Raw genomic sequence first — 25,565 nt, 5'->3', positions numbered from 1 at the left:
GATCTCGTCCTCGTCAGCACAAATCTCGCAGTGGTAGCTGGCGTGGCGACACTGCTAGGTAACACAGTATTTCGTATATAAATCTCGGACCTGCTGTTCGAAAACTAAATGAATGCCCTAGGATCGAGAGTTGAAAAGAAATTAGACCGTATGGAAGAAGAGCAGGAAGCAAGGCTGGACGAGATTGAGGGGACAATACGTGGGCATGTTGGCTTGATCGAGGATTCTCTGGATAGAATGGAAGGAAAGCCAAATGCTGACAAACAGGACAAATTGTATAACCAGAGGACGAGAGATACGAAGGGAAGTGAAGGTGGGAAGTGAGATCACCGCCGCGTCCGAGGGACTCGTTGTTTTGTGCAAGGATGTCATACTGCAGCAGGGGTTCGCCAGTAATTGTCTATCTAACTAGCAATTTACCAATCAACTGTTTTAACGGAGCAGATTTAATAGCGTGCCCAGTCATTCCAAGTTCATTTACCAAGAACACAGTTTTTTCCCTCAAGCCTCCTTTGGCCTCCTTCTGATCATGAGCGGTTTATCTCTTGGTTCCATCACAACATTTCCAAATTCAACCATTTTATATCTAGACTCTATTCCTGTGACATCTCCTGGCATTTTGATGTCGTAATTCTCGATTAGTCTGGCAAGGGTGATCTTGAGCAGGTTATGCGCATAGAATCTACCTGGGCAGACATGGCTGTCATAACCCCATCTGAACTCAGTTTCATTTGCAATCAACCATCGGTGCTGGGGTTTATCTTTTTGTTCGCTCATCTCGCGTAGTTTGTAGTGTCGGAAGCCATCAAAAGTTTCAAATTTGCGCTCTGTGACGAGTGGGTTTGCAATAACAATAGCTACGCCTGGGGGTAGGTACTGTCCATTGCAGAGAGTGTAGCCTTTACGAACTCGACGGAAGTATGGCTCTGTTTATGTTTTAGCCTTACTCAAGAAGCATGTACAGCAACGTACCTATGATGACAGGAAAATGCATGCCGACCTCCTTGAAATAACTGTCCAGTTTTCCGAACTCCTTCATTGCACTGACTGGAATTGATCCATCGGCATTCAAGGTGTTTCGGATCTCTTCCCTGAGCGGCTCAATATACTCGGGCGTTACTGCTAGCGTATGTAAGATGGCAATAAGTGTTTGCATAGATGCATTGATAGTCCCTAAGATGAGAAGGACTTGTGCAGCTGTGCAGTCTTCCAAGGTATTTTTTGACCTGTCAGTTCTATTGAGAAGCCATTGCATCATGTCGTCAGGTGGAACCCAGTTCGGGTCCTTCATCTTAGCCTCTCGCTCTTCCATAACGCGCTTGACGTAGTTTCTTAGTTTTCCTCTTGTCTCAAGAAGGCGTTTGACCTCCGGCAGTCGAGGAGCTATGAAAGGTCTGAGCCACACTCGTGTAACTTTAATCGCTTTTGTAGCTTCGCCTAAGTAGACAGTAAAGTTCTTTGTGCAGTCAAGATAACCTTGTTCGTTGGCAACACTGGACCCAATGAACAAGTGAGCTGAGACTTTTGCGACGATATCCAGAGCTGTTTTTGATGCGTTGATTTCCGTCCACTCGTTATGGGATGGAAGGTACGTGTCCAGTGCTGCATCGACTTCCTCACAGATCTTAGAGGTAATACTCGCTATTTGTGTCAGCACATTATAGATGAAGAAGAAAATGCTTACTTACTTAGCTTAGGTGTAAGATCCCTCTTGATTGTATCGACGACTTGTGGTAGAAAGGCAATGTCCACATAAGTATAGGTTTCCTCTAAACCCTAAAACCGATTTAATGATCAGATCTGTTATTTTGCACAAGCTACATACTTTCGAAAACATGTCATAGAAAGACAGTACCTCCTCTGGAGCTTTCCGAAGCTCAGATAACATGGAAAACGGAAGGACAATTTGCACCTCTACGACAGTTTAGTCATTGGACCATTGTCTCGGCGCACATTGCATACCGTCTAGAGTTTGCATCCTATAAGCCAATCCTCTAAACTAGTGACATGTTAGCGAAAGACGACGTTCTTTCCGAGTGAGATACCTTCTGATGACCATCCTTATAGAGGGCTTTTGCTCCAGCCAGAAACTTTGCTCGTCTTTCCTCATTGCTTAGGTGCTCTAGAATGATTGGGAATTTTGCCATCTGAGACTTATATCTAAAACGCTGGAAGTATACAGAGCCTGTAACGATGAAAACAGCAACCACTACTGACAGTGGGATTTGTCGCAACAAGGCAAGGCCCGAAAGAGCCAACTCGGTCGCTTTGGAGTCTGTAGTATCGGATTCCATATTTAAAATCAGCTAAAGATAGCTGAACCTAAGAAGTATTTTTGTTATGAGACTATGAGACAACACAAAGTCATTAGGGGCAAAGCCGATTTATGTTAAAAATGCTTTCTGCATCGGTTGGAGTAACAACTCTCCAAGTCACTGCCATCGAGCTTGTGAATACAAGAAGAAAAGAATCCCCCAACCCCATTTGCTCAGATTTCCGAGTCCCTGGATATTCTACTTGGTGTGCTAGGCCAAATAGAGAAGTTGTGGTTGAGAGCACAAGGCATACGTGTCTCATCTTCCGGGCCGTGCTCAAAAGCCCACATGGCATCGTGACGAGTACCTTTACCGAACGATAGCAAATGCGCTTGGGAAAGATGTATACCGCCGAATCTTGCATTGAAAACCCACTGACGTCTGATTTCGGCAAATGGTCCGGCCGTCCGTATTCATCCCGGCGGCGGCTTGGTATCGAATCGATTGCATGTAGTTTCAACTTTACTCCTTGACTGAGTGAACTGTTAGCAAAGGCCTTGATGCATAATTATTTCTGTTGAAGACTCAATCGGGTACTGCGGCATAGAATTACCTCGATGTACTGCTCGGGCCTGTAGTACTTTCATCATTAAGTGGAACCATAATCCGTAGCGCAATTGAGCTCACGGCAGCCGATCGATCTCGCGATATTACTTACATCTTGCGATCACGCTTGGCTCTGGATAAGGAGCAGCTATAGGAGGCAAGTCTTCATTTAGATCGCAGTATAGAGTAGTCGCGATACTTGTAACTCAACCGGCCACCAAAGCAGCAAATATTGCAATTTTCGTCTCCACTGAGTAACCTTTGAAGACCGCTGACGCAATAACAAACAATTCTGTCACTATTAACACCTCGTCTAATATCTAAGTTAAGGTTCTCAACAGTAGAATTATCAGGAACTGTAAACTGATTTTTCTCGTAGTGAATACTCTTCTACCCCTCGCGTGGCGAGGAACTAAGCGCGCTAGTAAGTATGGAACTACATGCTGTAACCATAATCTAATTGTGCTGTACCAAGAATACACTAAAATCTGAATGACGTACTCTTCAGTGTTCGATATGGACGTGTAGGACATGGCTGGAGGCTGAGTAGCTCAGTATTCGGGCCGGGCACGGCATCCACACGGGCATTAGTTGCCCCTCTCAAGCTTTCCGTGCAGTTCCGCTGCCGGCTCCGACCGGGTTCTGGGGTGCCCATGCTTCGGGAGGTAACCCACCAGTATATCCGTACTCTCGGCACACTAGCCGCATGTAACTTCTTTGGGACATCTACACACATGTGGATAGGTATTCAGTTTAATAGTCTAAAAGTACCCAGACAAGCCTTCAATAGACGTTATTTGACCAGATTGAAATGGACAAATCGCTACGGATCGTTACAATATGCTGCAGTGTCAAAATACTTGAAGACCAAGCCCCCGCGTGTCCGCATATTCTGTGGGGAAACGCAAGAAATAGCAGTCATAAAAAGATGCTATCTAAGTTTTCACGGATGCAACTACAATCCAAAAAGCCAAGTAAAATGTATGGGACCTATTACTAGGTAGGCCCTTGAACAACCCAACGATCGAGGGCACTTGGTGCTCCTGTATCCGGCACAAGCGCTATTATGGTATTGCATAATCCCCTTGGCATGTTCGTTTCATTGCGATCGTACATAGGTGACAAGTCATATGTATGTTCGTATCGGCGATGCAGAGGAACCTCCAGCTGCAAAACAATTCCGCCGGCGGCTGGGCTCCGGATCGGGTTCTGGGTATGCCAATCTACTTGTCATCTCGATGGGATGCATATCGTGTACAGTCATACTACCATTGAGATCATTTTTTTTGATCATCTGTTGCAGCAAAGCCTTAACCATTTACAGCCCTCAAATCTTTTGGGACTTGTTCAGCGGCGTGTGCTACACAATACTTCATTATCTGTAGTATGATTTCGCATATCGGGTTTCCTGTTAAAAAGACCATGACTGGCAGTCATATCCTTGAACTGTAATGTAAATCAGGATTTTGACAGCTGGAAATGAGGTATTGTGGCCGAACTGCGGCACTGCAAGAAACTTTCCTCTGATTACAATCCGGAACATCTGTTCTAGCATGATATCTAGCGGGCTAATATTATTAGAACTATATAGTGACGATCTATACGATCAAAGCGACGTTCCCGATTCTGGGAAGTTTCGCAAGTCCCTCGGAACTAGGTGGCAATGAAGGAGCACAATACCAAACCAGCCTGTGGCCGATAGGGCCTTTCTGTACCCACAACGCAAGTGGGCCACAGTGTAGACTCTGGCATACGCGGCAACAATCGAATCTAGAAAATTTCAAGGCGCTTTCACGGCTGTACTCGTATTGATTGTGGAGACATAACAGCCATGGTAACGAGCCAGATCTCATTTCCAATATGGAAATAAGTATGTAGCAGGTTGTGGAGAGATCGTGATTGTGCTATTGTAGTCGAATCGACGATCGAGATGGCCGTGTATATCGTGAGATGTACTCAGTATCTTGGCGTTTTGATACATTGTTCTTGTCTTGTGGTAATATCGGCCGATCGATTCCAATCTGTCAAACAATCCTTGCGGTTTTCTCCCCCTACTTAAATACTGCAGAATGGCATGCCCAAACCCCGATGTTCAAAATCTTCAGACTGAGATCAACAGCTTCAGCAGTTTTGTATCTCACTCTTTCTCACCCAAACCATTGATTTAACAAGACAAAACAGCCATTTTCACAATGGGTGATTTCGGAAACCCACTAGAGCTCGACATGGATAAGCGTGATATCGACCAAATATGGGAGAGAAACTTTGGGATCATACCAGCAGTTGAGTATTGCGTTCACGACTTGTACATAGAGCAAGCAAAAGTTCGACCTAACGCGCCTGCCATCTGCGCATGGGACGGCGAAATGACTTACAAGCAATTGGATGAGCACTCAACGCAACTAGCGGGCTACCTAGCTGGTCAAGGTGTTATAGCTGAGGAAATGGTACCATTGTGCTTTGAGAAGTCACAGTGGACAGTGGTAGCCATGCTTGCTGTTCTAAAAGCTGGCGGTGCGTTTGTTCCGCTAGATCCGTCTCACCCAAGGTCTCGCCACGAAGAGATATTCAAACAAACCAAAGCTAAGGTGGTACTCACTTCTGTACAATATGCGAATCTTTGGCCAAATTCAACGCAACGGATTCTTGCAGTCAGCAACGCCTTCATCAACCAGTTATCAGCCGAGACTAAAGTTTGTTCCAAAGTCGAGCCATGGAATGCTGTATATGTGATGTTCACATCTGGCAGTACTGGAGTTCCAAAGGGCGTCGTCTTGGAGCACGGAGCAATCACGACAAGCTGTCTAGCTCACGGAAAATCAATGAGACTTGGACCTAACTCTCGAGCCCTCCAGTTTGCGGCTTATACTTTCGATATCTGCATCGCTGAGATATTCACTACATTGATATTTGGCGGATGTATCTGCATTCCCTCAGAAGACGACCGACGTAACGCCTTGTCAGAATTCATCAACAACAGAAATGTCAACTGGGCACAACTCACGCCAACAGTCGCGCGTCTACTTGATCCCCTAACAGTTCCGACCCTAAAAGTACTCGTCCTTGGAGGAGAACGAGTGGACGACGCCGACTGGAAAAGATGGGATGGCAATGTCGCACAGATAAACGTATATGGCCCAACAGAGTGTAGCATTTGGTGCACTTCACATGAAAACACTGGTCCGGATTTCCAGTCAGGGATGATCGGCAGATCAATGGCTTCAGTCAGCTGGGTGACTAACCCAGACAACCACAACCAGCTGGTGCTCTTCGGCGAGGTTGGAGAACTTCTAGTAGAGGGACCAATTCTAGCACGTGGCTATCTCAACGACACAATGAAGACTGAGGCTGCCTTCGTCAGCAACCCCTCCTGGCTGATGCAGGGTAGCGACGACCGTACTGGACGCCAGGGAAGATTATACAAAACGGGAGATCTAGTCTACTATAATGCAGATGGCAACTTAGTCTATGTAGGTCGAAAAGATAGCCAAGTCAAGGTGCGCGGCCAACGAGTTGAGTTGGGTGAGATTGAGCACCACCTCCACCAATGCATGCCAGGCGTCAAACAGTTGGCGGCTGAGGTCATTTTACCAACGGGAGACCAGGGCAAAGCAATGGTAGCAGCATTTCTGCAGCTGAGCGAAGAGACACATCATACACCCATCAGCCAGATTTCTGACAGCAACTCCGAGGTGCAAGTCATCTTTCCTACCCAAGTGGACGAGCAATTGGCTCAGAGACTACCAAGAGATATGGTACCCGAAGTATACTTTGCAGTGACGGAATTTCCATTGACAACGTCCGCCAAAGTAGACAGGCAGCGGTTGCGTAAGATTGGGGCATCATTTTCCGCACAACAGTTGGCCCAGTTACGGACGCGAGGTGATGGTCTAAAGCGACAACCAGACACAGAAAAAGGAAAGATACTGCAGCAACTATGGTCGCAGGTACTTAGCATTGATCCAAGGTTCATCGGTATGGATGACAGTTTCTTCAGCCTGGGCGGCGACTCAATCGCGGCTATGAAGCTGGTGGGCGAAGCACGCAGGTCAGGGATACAGATCAGCGTTGCAATCGTTTTCCGCAATCCCAAGCTGGATCAGTTGACCTCTGCAGCAGTTGTCTTGGCTGGAAGCTCTACTTCTCTCATTCCGCACGTTGGCAGTGATGGGCCTGTTGAGCAATCATTCGCACAGGGCCGAATGTGGTTCTTGGAAGAACTACACCCTGGTCTGACATGGTATCTCATGCCAGTTGTGGTGCGTATTCGGGGCCCGCTGCAGCTCTCAGCGCTAGAATCTGCACTAAATGCGATTGAAAACCGTCATGAAACTCTCCGGACAACTTTCGAAACAGTTGGAGACGCAAGCATGCAGGTGGTTCAGCCGTTCCATCCTAGGGCAATGAACGTCATCGACATAGACGAACATAGCCTCACAGATGCTGTGCACCGAGACCAGACAACTCCTTTTGACCTACGCACTGAGGCTGGGTGGAGGGTTTCGCTCTATCGCATTAGCAAAGAAGACCATATACTATCTATTGTTATGCATCATATTGTCTCTGATGGCTGGTCCACTGATGTACTTACGCGAGAGTTGGGCATATTCTATTCAGCCCTAATACAAGGCCGGGATCCGCTTTCTTGTGTGCAACCTCTGCCTATCCAGTATCGGGATTTTTCAGTGTGGCAGAGACAACAAGCGCAGATTGACAATGACCAGAGTCAGCTCGAATATTGGTCTAATCAGCTGAATACCAGCAGGCCAGCTGAGCTGCTGTGCGACAAACCCCGACCTACTGCTCTATCTGGACAGGCCGGAAAAGAAAAGATTAATATCGATGGCCCACTATACAATAAGCTGCAGCAATTCTGCAAAGCTCACGGGGTAACACAGTTCATGGTTCTATTTGCAGCCTTTAGGGCTACACACTTCCGTCTAACTGGTCAGAACGATGCAACTATAGGCACCGTGAATGCCAACCGAGATCGATGGGAGCTAAAAGACATGATTGGCTTCTTTGTCAACTTGCAATGCCTTCGAACTACAATTACGGACGAGTCATTCGAAGAACTGGTTCAGCAAGTCCATGAAGTAACGATTGCTTCCCTTGCCAATGGAGACGTTCCATTCGAAAGCATCGTCTCTAAGTTAAAGAATACCAGAGACATGTCTCGTCATCCGATTGTGCAGCTCATTTTTGCCGTCCACTCGCAGCGCAAATTGGGGCATCTGACACTGGAGGGCATGAGAACAGAGAGTCTTGACAATGCACCAAAGTCAAGATTCGATATTGAGTTCCACTTCTTCCAGCAAGAAGACAGCCTAAAGGGTGATGTCGTCTATTCAACCGACCTCTATACGCCAGAGACAATTGGCAACATGCTATCAGTTTTCCAAATCGTTCTTGAGGGGTGCCTACAAGATCCGAAAGCTGCAATCGCCTCCTTACCGTTGTTGCGCGAAGCCAACTACTCCAAGCTCAAAGACTTAGGTCTTCTTCATGTTGAGAGAACTGATTACCCACGTGATTCCAGCATAGTCGATCTCTTCCACCAGCAAGTATCAATCTGTCCGTCCAGGATTGCTGTCAAAGACCCGCTGAGAGAGATGACTTATGCGCAGCTTGACAAGGAATCTGAAGTTCTCTCTTGGTGGCTAGCTAAACAGTCGCTCGCTCCAGAGACATTGGTAGGCGTATTAGCAGGTCGAAGCTGCCAGACCATTGTTGCATTTTTGGGTATCTTGAAGGCCGGCTTGGCGTACCTACCGTTTGATGTCAAACTACCAGCGAAGCGGATGGAAACCATTCTCTCCTCACTACCAGGCCAGAAAATTGTGCTTTTTGGGACTGACGTAGAGCCTCCCAAATTGAAGATCGGTGATGTCCGGTTCGTACGGATCGCAGAAACACTCGACGAGCAGATCCGCAAACCATCCGATTCCGGAAATATCGTCAAGCCTTCAGCAACTAGCATCGCCTATGTCATGTTTACATCGGGATCAACAGGTCAACCGAAGGGTGCCATGATTGAACATCGTGGTATTGTGCGTTTAGTAAGAGACAACAACTTTGTGCAGCACCTGCCGGCCTCACCAGTCATGGCGCACATGACGAATCTTGCATTCGATGTCTCCACGTGGGAGATATATGCCTCTCTCCTACAAGGTGGAACACTAGTCTGCATCGACAGAATGACAGTGTTGGATCCAGAAGCTGTGTTGCGAACATTCCGTCGAGAACAAGTCCAAACGGCATTCATGACACCGTCCCTTTTCAGAACCTACGTTCAGCAATCACCTGCAATGTTTGCTAATCTCGAGATGCTTTGTGTTGGTGGCGAAGCACTTCAATCAAATGATATTGTTTCCATAAAGACACTTCGTACAGGCAAGATCGTCAATGGCTATGGGCCGACTGAAAATACAACTTTCAGCACAATTTTCGTTCTATCAAAAGACGACGAGTACGCAAATGGCGTACCCATTGGCCGTGCGCTTAGCAATTCTGGCGCCTACGTCATGGATTTGAAGCAGCAACTTGTCCCCCTTGGTGTCGTTGGAGAACTTGTTGTCACGGGCGATGGCCTGGCGCGTGGATACACTGATCCCAAGCGCAACATTGACCGCTTTGTCACAGTCGAGATTGACGGTGAGAATATGAAAGCTTACCGTACGGGTGATTACGTGCGTTATCGTCCTACAGACGGCCAGCTGGAGTATTTCGGACGAATGGATGGACAGGTCAAAATTCGAGGACATCGCATCGAGTTAGGCGAAATTGAGCATGTTCTCCGCAGCCATAAGTCAGTAAGTGAGGCAGTGGCTGTAGTGCAGCAGCAGAATGTAGACGAGGCTACTCGACTAGCTGCGTTCGTCACAGTCTTCGAGGGCGACGTAGTAGCTGACGAAGAGCCTAACGACAACGACGAGTCACAGCACGTAGACACATGGGAGGATCAGTTTGATTCGAAGGTCTATATGCCCATTTCCAACGTCCTCTCTGAAGCTGTTGGACGAGACTTCATTGGATGGACTTCCATGTACGATGGTAGCGCCATAGATAAGGTAGAGATGAATGAATGGCTGGACGAGACAATCGACACAATACTCAACGGCGGTAAACCTGGCAAAGTCCTTGAGGTTGGTACAGGAACTGGTATGATTCTTTTCAACTTAAGAGACGGCCTGGAAAGCTACATTGGACTAGATCCATCCCAAAAAGCTGTTGATTTCGTCAAAGAAACAGCCAGGTCCATACCTACGCTAGCAGACAAGGTCAGAGTCTACAAGGCCACGGCGGCAGAACTTGATCGCTTACCACCTATTGATGCAAACCTTGTTGTTATCAATTCAGTCGTTCAGTATTTCCCAAGCTTGGATTACCTTTTCAAGACCGTGCAACAGCTGCTCGAAATAGAGGGCGCCTCTACTCTCTTCTTTGGCGATGTTCGGTCTTATGCGCTACACCGGGAGTTTCTCGCAACACGGGCCTTGTTCATGGCTGGCGACACTGCAGAAAAGGCTGATATCCGTCGCATGATTGCCGACATGGAGCGAGTTGAAAGAGAGCTTCTGGTAGATCCAGGTTTCTTCACTGCTCTGCCAGAGCGTCTACCAGGCCTTATCGAGCATGTCGAAATCTTGCCAAAGAAGGTAAAGGCAACAAACGAGCTAAGCTGTTACCGTTACGCAGCCGTCGTTCATGTTAAGTCGCGAAATGGACAAAAGCAAGAGCAGGTAATTCGAGATGTGGGGCATGACGAATGGATCGATTTTGCTGAACACAAGCTGGACCGACCGTCTCTCTTGAAGCAACTTCAAAACCTTTCCAGCTCATCCACTGTGGCCGTGAGCAACATTCCTTATAGTAAGACGATTGTGAGCCGGTGCCTTATTGACTCATTGGACGGTGCCATAGCAGAGACGTCTGATGCATCAAGCTGGCTCTCATCAGTGTATCGGCAAGCGGAAAACTGTCCCTCTTTGTCTGCTGCTGAGCTACATGAGTTGGCAGCAGAGGCGAATTGCCACGTTGAGATTAGTTGGAACAGACAGCACTCTCAGCGCGGAGGTCTTGACGCGATATTCCATCGCTATCAACCACAAAAGGGAGAGAACAGAGTTATGTTTCGATTCCCCACTGACCATGCAGAGCGGCCTCTACATAACCTGGGCAGCACGCCATTACGGCAACAGGTCTTGCAGAGGACCCAAAAACAACTCCAGGAGATACTTGAAGCCCAGCTACCCGCTTACATGATTCCCCAGACGATCACGTTCCTGGACGCGATGCCAACCAATCAGAACGGCAAGGTGGACCGTAGCGCTCTTACACAGAGAACGGAAATCCAGACAGTAGAAGGCCAAGAATTCCAACGAGAATTGACTAGGGCAGAGCTCAAGGTTCAGCAACTGATGGCTCGCGTACTTTGCATCAATGCGAACCGCATTGGTCTCGATGATAGCTTTTTCCAGCTAGGCGGTGACTCAATTGCAGCCATGAGATTGGTTGCTATGGCTCGTGAGGAAGATATGCAAATTACGGTCGCAAAAGTTTTCCAGTACCCTAAAGTTATTCAACTAGCCGCTGTGGCTCAGGAGCATGTACACATTCCTAGGGACAACATCGCCCCATTTTCTCTACTCGACCCCGAGGTTGATGCAACGCAGACACACCAAGATGTAGCGAATAGCTGCAAAGTCGACAGAGGTCTTGTTGAAGATATCTACCCATGCTCGCCGCTTCAGGAAGGCTTGATGTCGCTGACTGTGAAGCGGCCGGGTGATTACATCATGCAGACAGTGCTGGAACTGCGGCCAGATGTGGAAGAAGCAGCCTTCCAAATTGCGTGGGAGAAAACAGTTCAGTCATTGCAAATATTACGAACGCGCATTGTAGTACATAAGACCCTTGGTCTGTTGCAGGCTGTCGTGGCAGACAAAATGAAGTGGGCAGAAGCAGACGATCTGGCCACCTACCTAGCTCAAGACAAGCTGTTATCTATGCAGCTTGGTGAGCCACTTGCACGCTATGCTCTGGTACGAGACTCTCATAAAGAAAAGCGGTGGTTCGTATGGACAATTCACCATGCTATATACGATGGTTGGGCGCTGGCCCACATTCTGAACGCTGTACAAACGGCGTATAATGGCGCAGAGCTAGAGAAGCAATTTGGGTTCAACAACTTCATCAAGTATCTTGAGCAGCTAGATCAAGATGGTCTCGCATCATACTGGAGGGCTACGCTTAGCGACTGCGAGGCCAATGTTTTCCCACCACTACAATCTAGGGTGCAACAGCCAGTGGCAGATGCGACAGCTGAATATCAATGCCCTCCACTTCCCAAAAGAACCTCAAACACTACCATTTCAACACTTATTCGCACAGCCTGGGCGATTGTTGCTAGCGCCTATACGAATTCAGAAGACGTTGTGTTTGGAGCGACAGTCACAGGCCGGAATGCACCAGTGGCGGGCATCGAGTCCTTGGTCGGACCTGTGATTGCAACAGTGCCGGTGCGAATACGTCTACAAAGGGACCTGACTGTTCTAGAGCTTCTCGAAACGGTACAGAAACAAGCAACCGAAATGATTCCATTCGAGCAAACCGGATTGCAGCGGATCACTAAGCTAGTACCAGAAGCCCAACATGCCTGTAGCTTTCAGACACTTCTGATTGTGCAGCCTGCAGAAGACGCATTCCAAACAGACAACATGTTTGGAAAGTGGGAATTTGGCTCAGGGCTACAAGACTTCACGACGTATGCGCTAATGGTACAATGCAAGCTAGCTAAAGAGGGGGTTAGAATCACGGCCAGTTTCGATGCGCGGTTGGTTGAACAGTGGCAGGTTGAGAAGATGCTGGCTCAACTAAGCTTCGTCATGCAGCAGTTGGCCCGAGGAGACCTAAACACAAGAGTCAAGGACATTGAAATAATCACACCAAGTGACGAACAACAGCTGTGGAATTGGAATCACAAGTTACCGCCAGCTATCGAGCGTTGTGTCCATGATCTATACTTGGAACAAGTAAAGTCTCAGCCCAAAGCAGATGCGGTATGCGCATGGGATGGTAGAATGACATATGAAGAGCTGGACGAAACATCATCGCGCCTTGCACACCATTTGATCAGCCTTGGGGTTGAATCAGAGAGCATAGTCCCTCTTTGCTTTGATAAATCGATTTGGGTTGTTGTAGCTATGCTGGCTGTGCTCAAAACAGGCGGCGCCTTTGCACCCCTGGATCCCAATCATCCAACATCTCGTCATCGAGAGATCTTCGACCAAACCAAAGCCAAGATGATTCTCTCCTCGACACAGTACGCCAATCTCTGGCCAGAAAGTTCTCAAATCGTCGTGCCAATCAGCAGAGACTTCATTGATCAGTTGCCGGCCAAGCCTTACGACGCTCAGATAGCGGTCCAGCCAGGGAACACAGCGTATATTATCTTTACATCAGGAAGTACTGGAGTGCCTAAGGGTGTTCAACTAGAGCATAAGGCTGTTTCCACAAGTTGCCTATACCAAGGACCTGCTTTAGGAATCACAAAGAATACTCGAGCTCTTCAATTCGCCGCCTATACATTTGACGCCTGTATTCTAGAGATCATTACAAGTCTATTACATGGTGCTTGTGTATGTATTCCTTCCGAGAGCCAGCGGCGCGACAATCTCATCGACACAATCAATGCCATGGAAGTCAGCTGGGCACTGTTGACTCCAGCCGTCGCGAGAATATTGGACCCATAGAAGATTGTGTCGCTGAAGACGTTGGTTCTTGGTGGTGAAAAGGTCAACGCTTCGGACTGCGAAATCTGGAGTGACCGCGTACAACTAATCAACGCTTATGGACCTACAGAATGCTGCGTCTCTTGTGTCGCAAATCCCGATATGAAAGGGCTTGATCCGGAACCTATCGGAAATTCAGTTGCATCAGTCAGCTGGGTAGTTAATCCAGACGATCACAATAGGCTAGCTCCGCTAGGCGCAGTGGGTGAACTGTTGGTCGAAGGACCAAACTTAGCACGCGGCTATCTGAACGATGCTAAGAAAACAGAAACCGCCTTTATCAATGAACCTCCCTGGCTACTTCGAGGCAGTGAAGGCTATAGTGGGCGACGAGGCAGACTGTACAAGACAGGTGACCTAGTGCATTACACTGCAGATGGTAGTTTGGTCTACGTTGGCCGCAAAGACAACCAGGTCAAAGTGCGTGGCCAACGCATTGAGCTTGCTGAGATTGAGCATCATCTCTATCAATGCCTGCCAGATATCAAAGAAATCGCAGTTGAAGTGATTTTACCAACAGGAGGGAAGCCGATAGTAGCAGCGTTCCTAGAAGCAAATTCCGAGCTACTCAACAGCAAGAAGTCGGATAGTGGCTCCGGAGTTCATGTTGTGTTTCCAGCCCAAGCAGAGGACGAATTATCTCAACGGTTACCCCGGGATATGGTGCCTGGAATTTACTTTGCGCTCGTAGAGTTTCCAATCATGACGTCTGGTAAGATCGATCGAAAGCGACTACGCGAAATTGGACGCTCGTTTTCAGCACAACAACTAGCCCAGTTGCAAACACAGAGAGGCGAGGGCCTAAAACGACAGCCAGAGACAGAGCAAGAGAAGGTGTTGCAGCAACTATGGGCGCAGGTGCTAGGTATCAACGCTGCTTCTATTGGACTTGATGATAGCTTCTTCCGACTAGGTGGCGACTCGATCGCAGCCATGAAACTTGTGAGCGAGGCGCGCAATGTTGACCTGAAGCTTTCTGTTCAGGACGTTTTCCACGCGCAACGACTCGGCCAACTGGCCAAACAATCACTTCACTCTTCCACTGAGAGTGTAATCACAAAAGGCAATCATCGGGGGCCTGTCACCCAATCGTTTGCGCAGGGCCGACTTTGGTTCTTAGAACAACTGCATCCTGGACTAGACTGGTACCTCATGCACCTTGCCGTACGTATCAGAGGCCCATTTCAACTCCAAGCGCTTCAAGCTGCGCTACAGACAGTAGAGCGCCGCCACGAAACGCTAAGAACAACATTTTCCACCAACAATGGCGAAAATCTGCAGGAGGTCCATCCTTTCCATGATGGAAAAGACCTAAATGTCATCGACATCAACTCAAACGACGAAGCTTTGCTAGAAGTCCTGGAATTGGAACAAAAGACACCGTTTAATCTGCGAAGCGAGCCTGGGTGGAGAGTATCTGTCTATAGGATTGATGGGGAGAACCATGTTCTGTCTATCGTCATGCATCACATCGTTTCAGATGGCTGGTCAGTTGATGTTTTGAAGAAAGAACTGAGCAAACTGTACGCTGCTGCACTTCGCGGCGAAGACCTAGACTCCTGCTTACCACCTTTACCCATTCAATACCGCGACTTCTCTGTCTGGCAGAAGCTTCCAGGTCAAGTTCAAGAGCATCAACGACAGCTTGACTATTGGATCAACCAATTGGACTCAAGCCGACCAGCGGAATTTCTCTATGATAAGCCTCGGCCAGCTACTCTTTCTGGCAAAGCAGGCACACAGAAACTCACTATTAGCCACAGACTCTATGAAAGGTTACAAGATTTTGCTAGAGAACGTGGGGTGACTCTGTTTGTGGTCCTCCTCACTGTTTTTAGAGCTGCGCACTACCGCCTGACTAATCAGGATGACGCGACCATTGGAGTCCCCAACGCGAACCGAAATCGCTGGGAGGTTGGGGACTTGATTGGGTTTTTTGTTAACATTCAATGCCTCCGAATTAAGATTCAGGATGAAACCTTTGAAGAGTTAGTGCAACAGGTCTACACGGCAGTAGTAGACTCACTCGCTAACCAAGACGTACCTTTTGAGAATATCGTTGCTGCATTACAAGGAGACCGAGATATTTCCCGCAATCCTCTTACTCAGGTCGCATTCGCTGTTCACTCACAGCAAGATATAGGGAAGCTTTCGTTCGATGGTGTCGAAACAGAAGTTATAGAGGGCTTAGCTACCTCGCGTTTTGACCTCGAATTCCATTTCTTCCAGGAACAGGACAGTCTTCAAGGCTATATATACTTCTCAGAGGAGCTGTTTGCTCCTGAGAGTATACGTTCGCTAGCATCCGTCTTTACAAGCATTCTTGACAACTGTCTGGCCAAGCCAGAAACGCAGATTGCGATAGCCCCACTCATGACCGACCAAGCTCATATTCAGCTCGATCATATGGGGCTCCTCAGCATGAATGAGACGGCCTATTCCCGAGATTCAAGCATTGTCGATGTCTTCCGCCAGCAAGTCGCTATGCAACCGTCTAGAATTGCTGTTATAGATGCATTTACAGAACTGACATACACTGAGCTAGACGCACAGTCAGAAAAGCTTGCAAAATATCTAGCGACAAAATCACTTGCTCTTGAAACAGCAGTTGGTGTTCTGGCACACCGAGGCTGTGAAGCAATTGTTGCCTTTTTCGGTATTCTTAAAGCTGGATTAGCTTACCTGCCATTCGATTCAAAAGCACCAGAAAAGCGCATGGAATCAATCCTATCAACCATTGATGGAAAAAAGCTAGTTCTGGTCGGCCCAAACATTCGGTTGCCCGGTGCAGGACTCGAGGATGTTGAGTTTGCTCACATTGTCGACATCTTGAACGTAGACGATAATGCTGAGTTCATAAGAAGGGAGCTTGATCCCGCTCTCAAACCCAGTCCTTCTAGCCTTGCTTACATTCTATTTACGTCTGGCTCTACTGGCCAGCCTAAAGGAGTCATGGTCGAACATCGTGGCATAGTTCGCCTGGCACAACACGACCAGATGGAGCACTTTAGATCATCCGAAGCCACGGCTCATATGGCAAATCTTGCTTTTGATGGATCTTCCTGGGAGATTTATACCTGTCTTTTGAACGGAGGAACTTTGGCTTGCATTGATGCGACAACTGTCCTAGACCAAGATGCCCTATTGCGCGCGTTTAGGGAATACAAGATTCGGATCGCTTTTATCACGCCAGCTTTGCTGAAATATATCCTAGCCGAATCGCCAGACACAATCGGCAACTTGGATACTCTCCTTGTAGCAGGAGACAGAGCCGATATAAACGACCTCTTTACCGCAAGGAATCTTGTGACAAACAAGGTTTTCAACGCATATGGCCCTACTGAGAACTCGGTTATGAGTACACTATATTTGCTTTCGGACAATGAGGCTTGTGTCAACGGTGTACCTATTGGACGATCAATCAGTAACTCAGGAGCATATGTGATGGACCCAGAACAGAATCTTGTACCACTTGGTGTTGTTGGGGAACTCGTTGTGATTGGAGACGGTGTTGCCAGAGGATATACTGATCCAAATCGCAACGTCGACCGTTTCGTGACTATAACAGTCGGAAACCAGACAATGAGGGCATATCGTACGGGAGACTACGTCCGCCAGCGACCTACTGATGGAGAGATGGAATTCTTTGGTCGCATTGATGGTCAAGTCAAGATCCGGGGCAACCGTGTTGAACTAGGAGAGATCGAGAGCGTCCTGCGCGGTCACAACTTTGTGCGCGACGCAGTGGTAGTAGCAGAACAACAACAAGAAAAAGATCAACGACTTTTCGGTTACGTCACTCTCAAAGAAGGATCCGAAATGCCTGCCGGCAAGAACAGCGATAGCAACCAAATACAGCATGTCACTGCGTGGGAAGACCGCTTCAACACCGAGATTTACGCCCCGATCAGCCATATCGAGTCTGGAACAATTGGTCAAGATTTTATTGGATGGACCTCAATGTATGATGGCTCCGATATCGACAAGACGGAAATGAAGGAGTGGTTGGACGAAACTATTAACGCAATCCACACCAAAGCCGGTGGAAGATTAGGAAACGTAGTCGAAATTGGATCAGGATCCGGCATGATCCTCTTCAACCTCGGAAATACCCTAGAACATTACACCGGATTTGAGCCCTCAAAAAGGGCAGTCGACTTCATTATGGGGACAGCAAGGTCTATCCCCTCACTGGCCAACAAAGTGGAGATGTACAAAGCGACAGCCGCTAACATTAGTCAAGTAGATCCGCCGCTGCATGCTGACATGGTAATTCTAAACTCTGTTGTTCAGTACTTTCCTAGCCAAGAGTATCTGTTTAACGTGGTCCGAGAATTACTTCAAGTTACTAATGTTAAGACATTATTCTTTGGCGATATCCGTTCTCATGCTCTGCGCCGAGAATTCTTTGCAGCTAGAGCTCTCTTTATGGCTGGTAGACGGGCTAGCAAAGAGGAACTACGACGTATGATGGAGGATATGGAACAAATTGAACGGGAGCTGTTGGTTGATCCGGGCTTTTTTACTTCGCTAGCACATCGCCTTCCTGATTTGGTCCAGCATGTGGAGATTCAGCCCAAGAGAATGAAAGCAACGAACGAGCTGAGCTCTTACCGCTATACGGCAGTGGTTTACTCTCGATCTTGGACTCCGCCGTCCGGGGCACTTCAAACTATCCCTGACAATGAATGGACCGATTTTAAAGAAGAGAACTTGGACCGTGGATCTCTTCAGCAGCGGATAAAGGATGTTCCAAGCACAAGTCCTATGGCCATAAGCAATATACCCTGCAGCAAGACTGTCTTTGGAAATCGCCTTCTAAGCTCTTTGGAAGACGAAAAAGCCAGAAAGCCAGTCCACATGGACTGGCATGCTCTGATTGACCAAGAAATAAAGCAAATTCCCAGTCTTTCTGCTGTTGATCTGGATGAAATGGCCAGAGAAGTAGGCTGTCAGGTACAGATCAGCTGGAACAGACAATATTCACAACAGGGTGGCCTGGATGCTATCTTCTACCCTCGTCAAATCAATGACGATGCTGGCAAGTCTGGACTGATGTTTTCATTCCCAACGGATCACACAGATCGGCCACAGCAAAACTTGAGCAACAAGCCAATGCGGCAGCAACTCGTCAAAGAAGTCCAACAGCAGCTCGATGAGCTTGTGAGACTTCAGCTACCTTCATACATGGTTCCACAATCCATTCAAGTCTTGGATAAACTTCCAATAAATCAGAACGGCAAGGTGGATCGAAAAGCCCTTGCACAAAGAACAAAACTGAGTGTCGTGGTTGGCCAAGACATCCAACAACGAGAACTCAGCCCTGCAGAAGTCAAAGTGCAGAAGATACTGGCGCGAGTACTTGGAATTGACGCTAGTCGTATTGGATTGGAAGACAGCTTCTTCCAGCTAGGTGGAGACTCAATTGCGGCTATGAAGATAGTCGCAGCAGCTCGAGAAGAGGACATCCGACTCACAGTTGCGAACATCTTCCAGCATCCCAAGCTCGTCAACCTAGCCACTGTCGCTCAGTTCTCTCAAAGTGTAGCTGAAGAGAAGCCGACTCAGCCATTCTCTTTCCTCTCGCCAACTGAAAAGGAGCATCTCCTCCAGGCTATACCTGCGAATACTTCCAAGGTAGACAGAAACGACATTGTCGACATCCTTCCAACGACATGGATGCAGAATCTGTTCATTTCCCGGGGTGTCAACGATCTAGCCCTAGCTTTCAACTACTTCTTCCTCGACTTGGGGACACGTGTTGACGTTGCTCGCCTCAGACGCAGTATCCCGGCTCTTGTCAAACACTTCTCTATCCTTCGCACAAAGTTTGTTTATGTCGACGGAGTATTATGGCAAACTGTTCTTCGCGACCCTGAAGTTCCCTTTATCAAGTTTGAGCTTGATATGCCTCTTGACGAAGCAGCGGACACTGTCTGCTTAGAGGACAGTCGGAACACGGAGCCCCTGGAGTTGGCTACTGCTTTCTTGTTGGTAAAAAGCTCCTCGGGCGAACACCGTTTGGTAATCCGCATTACACATGCTCAGTACGACGGTGTTTGTTTCCCGTCCTTCATAAAGACGCTTTTTGCCATTTACTCTGGCAAACCTGTAGAGGCTACGCACAGCTTTTCAACCTATCTAGCCTACACTCGGGGGAGAAGATCAATCTCATCACAGTACTGGCGTAACCTCCTCCAAGGCTCACGGATTACAAAAGTCACCTCGTTGCTCGGTCCTAGCATTCGGCGTGGCAACAATCCAATTGAAATCCAGACAGAAAGTATCATCAGCATGCCCCACGTCCCAACTGGTTTTACTCTAGCCTCGATCGTCAGTTCAGCCTGGGCAAGGGTGCTCTCAAAAATCACCGGAGAAGAAGACGTCGTCTATGGATACATGATAGCCGGCCGCAACGCGAACATTCCAAACATTACGAAAATCGTCGGTCCCTGCTTGAACATCATCCCCGTTCGAGCCCGAGTCCATCCAACAACTTCGTCAACTGACCTAGTGCGCGCAATCCAAGAACAATACATCGCACTCGGCGAAGCCGATTCAATGGGCTTCGACGACATCGTGCGCACATCCACAGACTGGCCAGCCGATGCGCATTACGACTCGGTGTTCCAGTACCAGAACCTGAATGAACACCCGGTATTTGATTTCGAAGGCACAGATTCTAGACTGCATTGGTTTCAGAATCCGGATTCGGTACCGGCTATCTTGACTGTGGTGGCCTACCCGCTTGAGGATGGACTCAGGATTGTGGTTAGGGGTAATGAGCATATGATTACGCCTGAGGGTGCGGAGTTGATTAATACATCGCTCTGTGAGATGATTGGGAAAGTGTCTTCTTCGCTGCATGAGGCGTGAAAAGATTAGGACAGGATGAGGATAATGCAAGGGTTAATTAAGAGCCACTTGGGCAGAGCACTTGGCATGGCTGGAGCTTGGGGTGAGATACTCTCTAGATAGCAGCTACGAGGTTGTCTGATCTTCTTTCAGGAGGCCAGCTTTGATGGTGGATTTGGCGTACTGGGGATGGATTTCTTTACTACACAAAATTATTGTCAATAAAGATATGTCGTGCGATGTGTTATACTACGTCACTTGATTAAATTGATTTTTGAATACGCAAAATTTTGTTAAAACTCACTGTGAAAGCTCTCGGCTAATATGATGGTCGCAGCATTTATGACATTACGATCTGCTACTCTTTCAGCACTCTTACATAGCTACATAGGTGTTGTGAGCCTTTCAACCCATCTTCCAACTATGGAGGACTTAGTCTCCACCAAACCCTTGCCTGGAGCTTCGTTCATGTCAACTGTAGATTTAGCCATATATTACGTCGGCATATCGTCTTGTTGCTGAGATCTCAGTGGTTGCGCTTGCTACCACACCTAAAGAAATCTCCTTGAGCCATGGAGCCACTCCTTGCACTTCATGCGGCGAAACATTTATTTCACAGCTAGGATGTTCAGTGTTACTAATAAAACCCCAGAAAACAATAACTGTTAGCGCCATCTCTTGTATATTCAATGATTGTTGGTGATTTTACCACTCTGTGTGGAGCTTGCGCGATGATCCTGGCTCGTGCATAGGGCTGGTCCGGTTCTCGCAGCATCCATCCTACGTACATGCAGCTCGATCTTTATTCACACACATGTACACCATCTACTCAACGACCTAAACCGCTCGCTGCCTTGTTGTCGCACTCCATTTACGATACTCATATTTATATTGGACTGCGGAAACACTCCTTGGACGTTCACAACTGCGCGCATAAGGCCGCGCAGCGCAACAAATGCCCGCTCCCGCGTCAAACAAGCGCGTCAAGGTAAGCAACTTGCGCGTTGCTCCAAAAGCTATGTAATGACCCCGAACAGAACAAGCGCATAAGTAGAAATCTCAGTAAGCTACGGACCAACCCGAACATAGAACGACACTCACATTCTCAGTAATCGGCTCAGAAGCCTGGCAATTACCCCCGGTGGGACACCCTGATCGTCCCAAGAATGTCCCCGACGATCACACGAAGCGCTGGACGGTATATGTACGAGTTCCCGATGGCGACCCCGATATACGAGCGTGGCTCAACAAGGTCTCGTTCAAGATCTTCAACACGTACGAAAACCCCCTGCGCATGGTCGAAAAACCGCCGTTCGAGGTGACCGAGACAGGATGGGGAGGCTTCAACATTGACATACGATTGCATTTCCAGCCCATATCAGGAGAGAAGGCACAATACAGACAGCACTTTTTGCAACTGGAGAAATACGGTGATGAGAAGATGCAAGCAGAGCAGGAACGGACGGGTTGCGTGCGTTCAGAGTTCCTTGAAGTTGTGCAGTTCAACGAGCCTACCGAAGCGCTCTTTGATGCCCTCACCTCGGACGATCAGTGGAACTACCTCATACCACCTGGCAAGGGCGGCTCTAAGAAAGCATCCCTTGGCGCTAATGGAAGACTAAAGCGCGGGCTACCGAACGGAGAGAGGAGTGCACAACTGCCAGAAAAGGGCGCGGACGACGTGCCTTTTAGCCAGGAACAAGAACAGGCCCTGCTAAATGACCTCAAAGCAAAGATAGCAGAGGTGGAAAAGCAACTGGAAAAAGAAGCAAAGAAGAAGGAAGAAGTCGAGGCTAAGCTTGGGGGATTACGGAACGAGTTGGGACACGAGGCTGCTCAGCAAGCAGCGCAACAAGCCAGCGGAGACCGCAGCCGACGGAGATGATAGCAAAAGGCATGGACATGGAAAAAAAAGGACATACAGCCTTGGTCGATCTCAATCGTTAAGGATGCATGTATATCAGTGGCTACAGGCCGTATGGCATACCTGACAATGGTACGAGACTTTGAACATATCGGGGGTGAAGCACAAGAAGACAGAAGATGGAGAAATTTCCATGCTGTAGCCACAAGTCATTGTTGGATTCTTGCATTGGAGGCAGTGCATTATTGTCTAAGTCTACGTTTGCAGCTGCACGTAAGACTTGGAGATATGACTTAAGTTGGAGAATCTGTTTGACACAATTTAAGTCGTAGCTTCATGTCTTATGTGCAGCTGCAAGTCATGGAGCTATGGGGGTATGGTAGGAGATAACCAGCCAGGCATTGTCATTTACCCGGAAGTCTTGACAGACGCAGTAGAACGGGATAGATAATGTGTTGGAAATCAAATCTTGAGCATTCAATTGCTTGTAATCACATGTGCATGAGGCTGGCGTAGGACCTGCAATACATAGCTGTGTATTACATACATCATCCTGGTGGATGTGCTGTTATTGTAGGCGTCCAATCATATGTCAAGGAGACCGATAGAAACCCAAAGAACATGTGTAATAAGACCAGCCGTTTCAGTTCGACTGTTACAAAGCCTTCGCATCTGAGCTAATGTTCGTGTGCTCCGACCTCATATTCGGGATTAAAGCAGATTGAGCTTGTAACGCCGAACTGCTTACCTAGACAACTGATGCTGACATTACAGCTGCGTGTGTGTGCTTGAAGCCTCACGTTGTAAACCACAAGTTGATTTGTCAGTAATTTTTGTGGGCTCCAGTCCACTTTTGGAAATTCTTCCTTGCCTCAAACATGCGGACGAGTGGTAGCGAGCAAGCGACGTCATGGATTCCTAAGCAATACCCCTCGTAAAACGGCGGCTTTCCGCATACATGTAGATGCATATAACCCCTCTTCAACGCGCTGTGCTTAGCCTTTTCACATGTCACTATTACGCCAGTGCTTCCCCTCGCAATTGAGATATACACTTCGCGCTTCCTCACGTGTACAGCGACCGCAATTCACTTCTATATCACATTTCCACACCTCGAGACCGTTCCAGAGCATAATACCAGATATGGCGGACGATCAACCCAAGGGACTAATTGCGAACAAGGGCATTGAGTTGCTCACTTGGGTATGGTAGTAGCATTACTGCAATCATTGACCCACTCCTAACCGATCGTAGGGCACACCCAATGGCTGGAAAGCTAGCATTCTGCTTGAAGAGCTCAAAGAGGCCTACGGCAAGGAATACACCTGGCAGGCCATTAACATCAGCAAGAACACACAAAAGGAGCCTTGGTTCACTAAGCTAGGTCCCAATGGCCGAATCCCAGTCATTGTAGACCATGATCAGGGCGGTTTTGCTGTGCAAGAGGGCCTCGGTAAGTATCTGCTCAGCGAATACAACAGATATGGAGCGTGTGAATAGGATTCTAATGACTAGAGTTAGCCATCCTTTCATATCTGACGCGCCATTACGATCCTGAGCATAAGTTCAGCTTCAGCGACCCCCTCGACGTGTCGCGCGCAGAGCAATGGATGGCGTGGCAGCACGGCGGCCTTGGTCCGATGCAAGGCCAGGCCAACCACTTCAACCGCTTTGCCAAAGATCGCATCCCTTACGGTATGCAACGCTACACGGGCGAGACGGAGCGCCTGTTGGGTATACTCGACTCGCACCTGGCCAACACGGACTACCTGGTGGGCAACAAGTTCTCCATTGCGGACATTGCCAGCTTCGGTTGGTGCCATATGGCGCGCTTCACAGGCGTCGACCTTGAAATGTTCCCCAACTTGAAGAAATGGCTGGACAGAATACTTGCCCGGCCCGCGGTGCAGAAGGGCCTTTCGGTCCCGAGCAAGAGCACATTCGGCAATGACGCATACTTGCAGAGGTTGAAGGATGACAAGGAGTTTGCGGAGAAGGAGCAGCAACTTCAGGAACAGATCAAGGCTGCCAAGGAGCAGTATGGATACAAGTACTCTAGCCCTTGAGGGCGCCGCAGCTAGCTAAAAATCAAAGTTCTTGTCAATTTGGCCATCATTCATGAAGGGTGCAACCTAGAAACAGCTCACAGTGCACGTGCAGCAAAAGTGCGTTGTTGAATCGAAGATCTTGGGTGTAAGTATTCTGGATGGTCTAGACATGGAGGTACACAATACGGTACTCTAGAGCAAGTCTATGGCACTGCTCCACACAGCTGTCCCAGCTCCTGAAACGAGCAAAAGATCCGAAACTTTGCGATTTGTGTTTCGCTCGACGGAATCTCGAGCATTGGCAGCCAATCATGGCGGAAGCTACCCCTGTACTAGACACAGCACCAATCCGCCGCCAACGACGTCAGCGATACATTCTCCAAGCGCCGTGCCAAAAAAACAGGGTCCTGTGGCCGCACCACCTTGTCCACCGCAACGGCCTGCCAACGAATGGTTGTGGGGATATGTGGCATGCTACGAGGGCCACCTGACAATGAGTTTGCAAGAGAGGAATGATTGTCGCGACCGGTGTGACTGTTGTTATATCTGCGACTTTGGACGCAGTCACAGCTGTGAGACTGTCTGACCATCTTTTTTTTCTTGTACCAACAATTCATTATTATTTTTCTTCTTCTTCAACTGCCGACTTTGATAGTCGGTACAGTGTTTCTTTCTCCTGAATATCCCGTCAGCCTGTCCAGGATCCCCCTTGCCTGCAAACCTTGTGGGCACCGATACCTACCCATCCTCCCACCCACGCCCTGCTGATCATAGCACGGAAACAGCTTAACTCATCGGACCCTGGCAAAAAAAGGGTCCCAAAGACAACATCCCACTCCAAGGTTAGCGGTAATCGACGTCATAGCCTGGGCTACCTTGTTTAAACCTTCCCCCTCCCAGCCGCCCCCCCCCCCCCCCCCACATCTGGCCGCAACATCCCCCGATCACCGATCCAGTTTGACCCTGTGAAGAGCGCGCAAACAGTACTACAAAAAAACGACGCCGTTGTTTGCGCCCAGTTGCGCGAAAGAAAGAAAGAGAAGAAAAAAAGGAATCGCCGTGCCCATCACAAAGGAAAACCAGCGGTGTGAATTCGTCGTTGAAAGTAAAAACGCTACATTCCCCATCAACCTTTCCCACCTTT

The 25,565-nt window shown here is 48.2% G+C and overlaps 4 protein-coding genes across 4 annotated transcripts; 3 read left to right on the top strand and 1 right to left on the bottom strand.

Annotated features, from left to right (window-relative positions):
* Positions 1 to 501: 501 nt before the first annotated feature.
* On the bottom strand, positions 502 to 2,294 carry PSV08DRAFT_371634 (cytochrome P450; the record flags this gene model as incomplete). The annotated part of the gene is made up of 6 exons (XM_066093205.1): positions 502 to 926; positions 973 to 1,641; positions 1,689 to 1,776; positions 1,826 to 1,914; positions 1,963 to 1,999; positions 2,046 to 2,294. 6 exons carry the CDS (start codon positions 2,292 to 2,294, stop codon positions 502 to 504), a joined length of 1,557 nt encoding a protein of 518 aa, XP_065949012.1.
* Positions 2,295 to 5,053: 2,759 nt separating this feature from the next.
* On the top strand, positions 5,054 to 20,530 carry PSV08DRAFT_352192 (uncharacterized protein; the record flags this gene model as incomplete). The annotated part of the gene is made up of 2 exons (XM_014223154.1): positions 5,054 to 13,564; positions 13,616 to 20,530. 2 exons carry the CDS (start codon positions 5,054 to 5,056, stop codon positions 20,528 to 20,530), a joined length of 15,426 nt encoding a protein of 5,141 aa, XP_014078629.1.
* Positions 20,531 to 21,327: 797 nt separating this feature from the next.
* PSV08DRAFT_45094 (yeats family-domain-containing protein) lies at positions 21,328 to 22,563 on the top strand. The gene is made up of 3 exons (XM_066093966.1): positions 21,328 to 21,497; positions 21,547 to 21,571; positions 21,619 to 22,563. Exons 1-3 carry the CDS (start codon positions 21,465 to 21,467, stop codon positions 22,392 to 22,394), a joined length of 834 nt encoding a protein of 277 aa, XP_065949011.1. The 5' UTR covers positions 21,328 to 21,464; the 3' UTR covers positions 22,395 to 22,563.
* A 795-nt stretch (positions 22,564 to 23,358) lies between these two features.
* Positions 23,359 to 24,504, top strand: PSV08DRAFT_303542 (glutathione S-transferase). Its single transcript, XM_014223152.2, has 3 exons — positions 23,359 to 23,576; positions 23,628 to 23,826; positions 23,895 to 24,504. The coding sequence occupies exons 1-3, from the start codon at positions 23,382 to 23,384 to the stop codon at positions 24,437 to 24,439; spliced, it is 939 nt and encodes a 312-aa protein (XP_014078627.2). The 5' UTR covers positions 23,359 to 23,381; the 3' UTR covers positions 24,440 to 24,504.
* Positions 24,505 to 25,565: the final 1,061 nt, after the last annotated feature.

Source organism: Bipolaris maydis (assembly GCF_028858645.1).
Source record: "Bipolaris maydis strain C4 unplaced genomic scaffold PSV08scaffold_8, whole genome shotgun sequence".
Classification (NCBI taxonomy): domain Eukaryota; kingdom Fungi; phylum Ascomycota; class Dothideomycetes; order Pleosporales; family Pleosporaceae; genus Bipolaris; species Bipolaris maydis.
This window is presented reverse-complemented; position numbering and strand designations above follow the sequence as displayed.